This window comes from Kogia breviceps, chromosome 6 (genome assembly GCF_026419965.1).
Source record: "Kogia breviceps isolate mKogBre1 chromosome 6, mKogBre1 haplotype 1, whole genome shotgun sequence".
In the NCBI taxonomy this organism is placed as follows: Eukaryota; Metazoa; Chordata; class Mammalia; order Artiodactyla; family Physeteridae; genus Kogia; species Kogia breviceps.
Window position 1 is genome coordinate 53,241,203 of NC_081315.1, and position 9,723 is coordinate 53,250,925.

General features: G+C 37.1%; 1 protein-coding gene across 1 annotated transcript; it reads left to right on the forward strand.

Moving 5' to 3' along the window:
* Positions 1 to 754: 754 nt before the first annotated feature.
* On the forward strand, positions 755 to 962 carry LOC131757989 (large ribosomal subunit protein eL39-like). The gene has a single exon (XM_059065790.2). It carries the CDS (start codon positions 786 to 788, stop codon positions 939 to 941), a length of 156 nt encoding a protein of 51 aa, XP_058921773.1. The 5' UTR covers positions 755 to 785; the 3' UTR covers positions 942 to 962.
* The last annotated feature ends 8,761 nt before the right edge of the window (positions 963 to 9,723 follow it).

The window sequence follows — 9,723 nt, forward strand, 5'->3', positions numbered from 1 at the left end:
CTAAAATTTTACTTAGAATTTCTCCTTATATGTTCATAATGGATATTGGTTTGAAATGTTCTTTTCTTGTAATGTCTTTGCCTGGTTTCATCAGGATAATGCAGGCCCAATAGACTAAGTTTAGAAGTATTTCTTCCTCCCCAATTTTCTGGAAGAGTGTAGAATTAGTATTATTTTTTTCTTTAAATGTTTGGCAGATTTCACCAGTGAAGCCATGGCCTAGAAATTCTTTCAAGGAAGCAAGTCATATTACTCTATTTTATTTTCCTCATAGTATTTATCATTGTTCAAATATCTTATTTAGTTTACTTAGTATCTGTCTCCTCCTCATTTGAATAAAAGCTCCTTGAGAATTGCATTGTCTTGTTGCTCACTTCTGTTTCCAAGAACAAAGCACAGGACTGCCTAAAATATATTAATTGAATAAAGGATGAATGGAGAACATCTTCACAAGGCATTGAAAACTGTGTCTAATTTTAAGTCCTCTAATACTATTAATCTCTTTTTTGGACAGGTTCCATAGTGTCAATGTCACTTTTTAAAGTGTAATGTCCAGATATGTATACAACTGTCCAAGTATTATTTGACCAAGTACAAAACACAGCAGGAATATAACATTTTTCAATAAATGATACTTAAGATTATAGTATCTCTTTTTTGACAACTGTGTTACTCTATTGGCTTCTATTACGTGTCAGTCAACTAAAATCTTTTTTCAAAAAATAAGTGTTTCTAGTCTTTTCTCTTGTCCGCCATCCTATGTGCGGTTGGATTTGCTCCTCACCATGTCTTCTCACAAGACTTTCAGGATCAAGCGATTCCTGGCCAAGAAACAAAAGCAGAATCACCCTATTCCCCAGTGGATTCGAATGAAAACTGGTACTAAAATCAGGTACAACTCTAAGAGAAGACATTGGAGAAGAACCAAGCTGGGTCTATAAGGAGCCTCACATATGAAGTGGCACACACTTACGCTATCAAGGTCAACTGTATCTTACCACATCAGAACATCATTAGTGTCTGGAACAGCTGCCTGTGTTTGATGCTCTCTCCTCTTTTCTTGATCTTTCCTAACCAATGCTCACTGTGTAGCTCAGTAATAAATATGTGAACCTTTTGTTGGAAAAAAAATAATAAGTGTTTCTATAAAGTAATAACTTCCTCACATTTAATACTTGAACAGATGGGATTTGGGTATGAGATTTAGCATTGGTCCCTAAGTTTTCTCTTACTAAACTCAGAACAACATTACAACCTATTAGATTCTTTTTGAGTCCAGATTTTGAAACCTAGCACATTAGTTATTTCTCTTAGCTCCACAGCATCTACAAACTTAATATACATGCCATCAGAATCCTCATTTAAGTCAGTAATAAAAATGTACAGTGGCATAGTGCTGAAGATAGACTTCTATGGCATACATCTAAAGTCCCACCTCCAAGCTAACAACAATTCATTAATAAGCACATTTTGGGTACAGCAGTTCATTTCAAGTTAACCCATACTATCAAGTTAATACCACACTATCACACAGACTGTAATTCTCCATTTCATCCATAAGGAGAGCATGAATACTTATCATAAGTAATCAATCTCTCTTTAGCCTCTATCTTTAATATCATGTGATTTCTCTCCTTGAAAGTCTTCCATAATATAAAAGGATCCTTGATATCCTGGCATTTTGCCAGTTAAACACTTAAAAGGATGATATTTTTTAATAGCCTTCTTGGCTTTAAATCCAAGAAGTAGCTGAACACTCTTGATTTTCCTTCTAATGGATTAAATTCTACATTTAGTGTTAACAATTCATTGCTCCAATTTGCCTTTGAACTTTATATGAAAAACAGGTTTTGGTAATAAATAGTACTGCCCAAATCAGCTCCAAAAAATAACTTCTAAAATATGTTACAGAGTCATCAGAAATAAAGCCTTTACACCTTCTCTCTATACACTATATATCTATTTTCTATACCTTTGAGACACGAGACAATACAAAAGTAATTTTTGAATTAACAGGAAAATAAACTGAGGGAAGATCATATTAGCACTGGAGGAAAGATCCAAGAATCATTAACTGCAAAAATGATCTCCAAGAGAAGTGAAGCAAGATAAAGCATTCAAAAGCGGAAAATTCTGGGGACTTCCCTGGTGGTCCAGTGGTAAAGCATCCACCTTCCAACGCAAGGGATGCAGGTTCCATCCCTGGTCGGGGAACTAAGATCCCACGTGCCGTGGGGCAACTAAGCCTGCACCTCACAGCTACTGAGCTCCCACTCCTCAATGAGAAAGTCTGCATGCCTCAACAAAGATCCCTCATGCTGCAACCAGACGCAGCCAAAAAAAAAGTGGAAAATTCTTCGTGTATTTATAAATAGTATAATAAATATATAATTGTTACCAACTTAATTTTAAACATCCTAGAGGCCCCAAAACATCCCATAGTCATTCAAAGTTCCACAAATCCATTGTATGTAAAGTTACTCACAAAGATTAAAGAGGGAGTTTTTCTATGACAAATGCAAGCTAAAGCCCTTGATCTACTGGTAATCTATTTCTCCCCTGGAAGAGGAGATCCTTCCTGGCTGGGTTGCTCTGGACTTCCCCAAACACCTGTAGAGCACTCTCCTTCCAATTCCACAAAAGCAAATGTAACTTATTGAGAAGCATTGTCAAAAAAATTTAAAGGTATGCTTAATAATGGTAAGAAGTAAACAAGCAATTACAACTGGATTTGTAATGTTTTATTTCTTGAATCAAGTAGTAGTATATGGGTATTTGTTATATTATCCTTTACAACTTATATATTCATAATAAATTAAAGATACTTGAGTCAGTATCAAAGAAAGACCAATTAGCACTCCAAACAGTGCATGCCTATCCCTTCCCTTTCAGAATCTTAACCCTGGATCTATTTTGTAGATTAAGAATTAAATGATGGCCTCACATTTTGCATATTATTACAGGTTAAGCAAGTGCTTAGAATTAAGGGCAGAATTAAGAATACTAAACTTTATTTCCAAAATTAATTTCTAATCTTTAAAAGTCTATATAAATGCATTTTACATGATTATACATTTGTGCAAATTATTTTGTTCCTCTTTGTCACTTGTATATTTTATAGAGCAATTTCCAAAAATTGATATAGAACGCACGTTAACCTTTGAAGTAGTTATGTAATATTCCATACTATGGTTTGTCACAAAGTCTCTATTACCCCATTTGGAGTTATTTCATTTACTATTATAGGCATACGTCGGAGATATTGCAGGTTTGGTCCCAGACCACTGCAAAAAGTGAATATTGCAATAAAGTGAGTCATATGAACGTTTTGGTTGCCCAGTGCATATAAAAGTTATGTTTATACTGTACTTTAGTCTATTCTGTGTGCAATAACATTATGTCTAAAAAAAAAAAAAAAAGTACTAACCTTAATTTAAAAGTACTTTAGGGACTTCCTGGTGGTCCAGTGGTTAAGATGAGCATGGGTTCGATCCCTGGTCAGGGAACTAAGATCCCACATGCCATGTGGTGCAGCCAGAAAAAAATTTTTTTAAAGTACTTTATGCTAAAAAAAAATACTAACCATCATTTGAGCCTTCAGCAAGTTGTAATTTTGCTGGTGGAGAGTTTGAAATGGTCAAAGAATTATCAAAATGTGACACAAAGACATAAAATGAGCAAACAATGTTGGCACCAATAGGCTTGCTCAAACGCAGGGTCACCACAAACCTTTAATTTGTAGAAAACACAATAAAGCAAAGTGTAATAAAACAAGGTATGCCTATATATCAAAAATTACTTTTCAAAAAATGTATGTTGCCAACCTAATATGTATTTAATATGTTGTATCCTTGGTGCTAAGATACAGCTGACCATGACTAACCTGTCCTGCCTTCCCAGAGATTATACTCCAGTGGAGAAGACAGATGAGAAAAATAAATAAAACAATCACAGTTTGCAATAAATGCAATGAAGCAGATAAACAAAGTACAGTCGGCCCGCCACATCCACAGGTTCCACATCCGCAATCCACTGACCCATTTTATATAAATCCCATTTCATATAAGGGACTTGAGCATCCACAGATTTTGGTACCCCAGGGGTCCCTGGAACCAATCTCCCACGGATACCAAAGGACAACTGTAGTGTGACAGAGAGCATCTGGGGTAGGGCTGATGTAGCCTACTTTAGAAGACATACTCTGGAAAGGGCTCTCTGAAGAGGTAACATCTAAGCTGAAACAGGAGCAAGTGAGAAGCCTGAACTAGCTTTCTATGGTGCTATAACAAATTATCATAAATTGAGTGGCTTAAAACAACACAAATGAATTATCTCACAGTTCTATAAGTCAGAAGTCTGGGTAAGTTAATTCCTCTGCTCTGATTTCACAATGTGGAAACCTAGGTGTCAGCCAGCCTGAGTCTTAACTTATCTTGAGGCTCTGGTAGAGAATCTACTGCCAAGTTCATTCAAGTTGTTGGCTGAATTCAGTCCCTTGCACTTTTAAAGCTGAGGTCCCCATTCCCTTGCCTGCTCTCAGCTGAAGTTTGTTCTCAGCTTCTAGATGCTGACAACACTCCCTGACTAGTGGCCCCCTTGATCTTCAAAGTTAGCAACAGTGGGTCAAGTCCTTCTCATGCTTCAAATGTCTCTAACCTGGGCTTTTGCTGTATCTCTCCTGCTTCCAGCTAGGGAAAGTTCTCTGCTTTTAGGGGCTCATGTGATTCCATTGGGCCCAGCCAGATAATTGAGGATAATCTCCCCATTGTAAGGCCCCTACCTTTAATCACATTTGAAAGTCTCTTTTGCTATGTAATGGGTAACAGATTCCAGGTGCTAGGGACTAGGGCATGAACATTTTTGAGGGGACATTATTCTGCCTTCCACAGACTCAGAAAAACACTATCCCAAGAAGAAAGGAAACAGCAAGTACAAGGCCTAAGATAGGAAAGAGCCTGGTTTGCCCAGGACAATAGCAAAAAACAAACAAACCAAAAGGACCCTGGAGGGCTTCCCTGCTGGCGCAGTGGTTGAGAGTCCGCCTGCCGATGCAGGGGACACGGGTTCGTGCCCTGGTCCGGGAAGATCCCACGTGCCGCGGAGCGGCTGGGCCCGTGAGCCGTGGCCGCTGAGCCTGCGCGTCCGGAGCCTGTGCAACGGGAGAGGCCGCAACAGTGAGAGGCCCGCGTACCGCAAAAAAAAAAAAAAAAAAAAAAAAAAAAGGACCCTGGAGCTACAGCAAAATGATGAAGGGGAAAACCATAGTAATGACACCATGCACTTCTTTATATTGATAAGAGTAACTTTTTTCCCATTTAAATTGTACAAGTTTAGAATCTACTTTGAATTTTTCAATCTTAGTCATTCTAAAGCTAACAGTAGAGCATTAAGCCTCCTAACTTCTAGTCTCTTTCACTTCCCACAAAACCAAAAGTGATCAATAGTATTTTTTTCACATCTGTATGGAGAAATTTCTTCTAACTGACATTTTTTAAGCCTAAACATTTTGGTTCTTGCATACAGAATTTCTTCGGGTATTGATCTGCCCCCAATCACGGCATATGTAAAATTTATATTTACATATCAGGAGGCAAAAATAAATTTTAAAAGAATTCAAACTATGAGAAAGAAACGTCATCCTCAACTCTTTTAAAAATTAAAACAAACAAAAAACTGAATTATCTTTCTTTCCCAATGGCTTTCCACATAGACTTTCAGGGTAGCATTCTGTGGTTAAATGTTTATAAGGAGAATTGCACCTGTGTTGTAGTCTGTTTTTAAATAAACTTGCACCTGCAGTGGCTTTTCATAGAATTGCTATTTGGGATACTACATATTAGTCATTTAACCATTATACACAGCTCTTCCCTCTCACCACACTACCTTCTGGGCTGGTCCTAATTTACAAACAGCTTATCTCCAAAAATTCATTTGGCAAACAATGGTTTAGATTTCATGATAATTTTTGAGATACAATAATTAACAAGGTTTCCAGGAAACCCTTCAAACAACAATATACTCCTTCCAATCCATTAACTCCAGTGGTCTGGTCCCTTGCTGCTTTAAGTAAATTCTAATTTATTTTCAAGGGAGGCCTCTGCTCTAGTCAAATATGTCAGCTTTCCTTTTCCTATATATGATTTGCTAACTCCTGTTTCAGAATCTTTTTTACTCTGTTATTTCCTCACCATAAATTTCGTTTTTCTTCCTGCCAATCTGTGTCAAAAATCCTAAAATTTTTTAAAGTAATTTTAGTAAGTCTTCCCTGCTTCATGTCATCCCATTCTGTTCACTCCATTACTCTGTTTCTTCATTGCTAATAAACTCATCTTATATCTCTTTATATCATTTTACACAAGTTGACATATTACTTTCCATTTTTATCACTCTTCCTCATATGTGTACAATTTATCTCATACTAAATTAACACTTTCTAGCGACTTCCCTGGTGGTGCAGTGGTTAAGACTCTGTGTTCCCAATGCAGGGCGTCTGGGTTCAACCCCTGGTCAGGGAACTAGATCCCACACGCATGCTGTGACTAAGAGTTCGCATCACAACTAAGGAGCCCGCCTGCCACAACTAAGGAGCCCACGTGCCAAAAGTAAGGAGCCAGCGAGCCGCAACTAATACCCAGTGCAACCAAATAAATAAATATTTTAAAAATAAAATAAAATAAAAAATAAATTAACACTTTCTAATAAAAACAAAAATAAACAAATGGGACCTGATGAAACTTAAAAGCTTTTGCACAGCAAAGGAAACCATAAACAAGATGAAAAGACAACCCTAAGGATGGAAGAAAATATTTGCAAACAAAGCAACTGACAAAGGATTAATCACCAAAATATACAAGCAGCTCTTGCAGTTCAATACCAAAAACCAAACAACCCAATCCAAAAATGGGCAGAAGACCTAAACAGACATTTCTCCAAAGAAGATATACAGATTGCCAACAAACACATGAAAGGATGCTCAAAATCACTAATCATGAGAGAAATGAAAACCAAAACTACAATGAGGTATCACCTCACACCGGTCAGAATAGCCATCATCAAAAACTCTACAAACAATAAATGCTGGAGAGGGTGGGAAGAAAAGAGAACTCTCTTGCACTGCTGGTGGGAATGTAAATTGATACAACCACTACGGAGAACAGTATGGAGCTTCCTTTAAAAACTAAAAAATAGAACTACCATATGACCCAGCAATCCCACTCTTGGCATATACCCTGAGAAAACCACAATTCAAAAAGAGTCATGTACCAAAGAAGACATACAGATGGCCAAGAAGCACATGGAAAGCTGCTCAACATCACTAATTATTAGAGAAATGGAAATCAAAACTACAATGAGGTATCACCTCACACCAGTTAGAATGGGCATCATCAGAAAATCTACAAACAACAAATGCTGGAGACGGTGTGGAGAAAAGGGAACCCTCTTGCACTGTTGGTGGGAATGTAAATTGATATAGCCACTATGGAGAACAGTATGGAGGTTCCTTAAAAAACTAAAAACAGAATTACCATATGACCCAGCAATCCCACTACTGGGCATATACCCAGAGAAAACCATAATTCAAAAAGACACATGCACCCCAATGTTCACTGCAGCACTATTTACAATAGCCAGGACATGGAAGCAACCTAAATGCCCATTGACAGATGAATGGATAAAGAAGTTGTGGTACGTATATACAATGGAATATTACTCAGCCATAAAAAGGAATGCAATTGGGTCATCTGTAGAGATGTGGTTGGATCTAGAGACTGTCATACAGAGTGAAGTAAGTCAGAAAGAGAAAAACAAATATTGTATATTAACGCATATATGTGGAACTTAGAAAAATGGTACAGATGAACCGGTTTGCAGGGCAGAAATTGAGACACAGATGAAGAGAACAAATGTATGGACACCAAGAGGGGAAGGTGGCGGGTGTGTGTGTGTGTGTGTGTGTGTGTGTGTGTGTGTGTGTGTGTGTGTGATGAATTGGGAGATTGGGATTGACATATATACATTAATATGTATAAAATGGATAACTAATAAGAACCTGCTGTATAAAAACATAAATAAAATAAAATTCAAAAAAATATTAAAATAAAAAAGAGTCATGTACCACAGTGTTCATTGCAGCACTATTTACAATAGCCAGAGTATGCAAGCAACCTTAGTATCCATTGACAGATGAATGGATAAAGAAGATGTGGCACATACATATACAGTGGAATATTACTTAGCCATAAAAAGAAAGAATCAAAATTGAGTTATTTGTAGTGCGGTGGATGGACCTAGAGTCTGTCATACAGAGTGAAGTAAGTTAGAAAGAGAAAAACAAATATCATATGCTGACACATATATATGGAATCTAAAAATAAAATAGTTCTGATGAACCTAGGGGCAGGACAGGAATAAAGCCGCAGACGTAGAGAATGGACTTGGGAATGGGAGGGGGGAAGGGTAAGCGGGGAAGAAGTGAGAGAGTGGCATGGACATATATACACCACCAAATGTAAAAGAGATAGCTAGTGGGAAGCAGCCACATAGCACAGGGAGATCAGCGTGGTGCTTTGTGACCACCTAGAGGGGTGGGATAGGGAGGGTGGGAGGGAGACACAAGAGGGAGGGGATATGGGGATATATGTAGATGTATAGCTGATTCACTTTGTTATACAGCAGAAACTAACACACATTGTAAAGCAATTATACTCCAATAAAGATGTTAAAAATAAGTAAAAATAAACACTTTCTAGATGCAGAAAGGGGTTCATAAAGAGCAGTAGCAATTGGCACCCCATTAAAAGGATATAAGGAAGTACCAAAAGGGAATTATAAAGACTCAGTTAGGAAAATGGTTAAGAAAATAAAAATTTTCTTGTTCTTAACTCTTTTACTCAGTTTTTACATCATATTTAAGTGCCATACTAAGTCTGTTTTCCCCCAAAACAAGGAAAAAGCATAAATCCATGGTGAGGAATATCCAGTCAAAGAAATTTTTTAAAATATCTGATGCATTCTTTCAAAACTATTATATAATTCTTTTCTATTTCTCTCAGAGTTTCAAGTAAGTTGCTTTGGCCCAAAATATGTGCAATAATTGATTATTCCTGGCTAACTTTTTTATAGCACCAATGTTTATTACAGCACCAATAAGAAATTAATACAGCTATCTTTTTGGCTCATAATTTCCTCATATAATTGGAGGTGACCACATTTTTATCTTTAAAATTTAAAAATAAATTTTAAATTTATTTTCTCTTTATGATACTGAAATAAAATTGCCAAATGTGTATATGTGGTCTGCAAGACCAATGCTGCTTACCTGGCCCGTAATTCAAATGTCATTCATTCATTTTTTCTTTCTCTCAACAAGTATCTATTGGCATCAACTATGTGGCAGAGATACAAGTGAACAAAATAGGTAAGACCCTTGATCAAATGGGTTTACATCATGACAAGTACAAAGTGCGACAGGAGCACAGATGTTGGGAGAGAGGTAGGCAGGGTCAAGGAAAGGTTCCCAGAGGAAGTAATATCTACACTGAGATTGAAAGATGAGTAGAAGTAGGGCAAAAATGGGAGGACTATGGTCTAGGAATAAATAAAACATTGACAATTTGGAGTTGAGAGAAAACATGACTATTGAAGGAAATGAAAGTTCAGTATGGCAGTATGAGTCCAGAGACCATATATTTCACGTTTCAACACACTTACCCTTAAGCACCT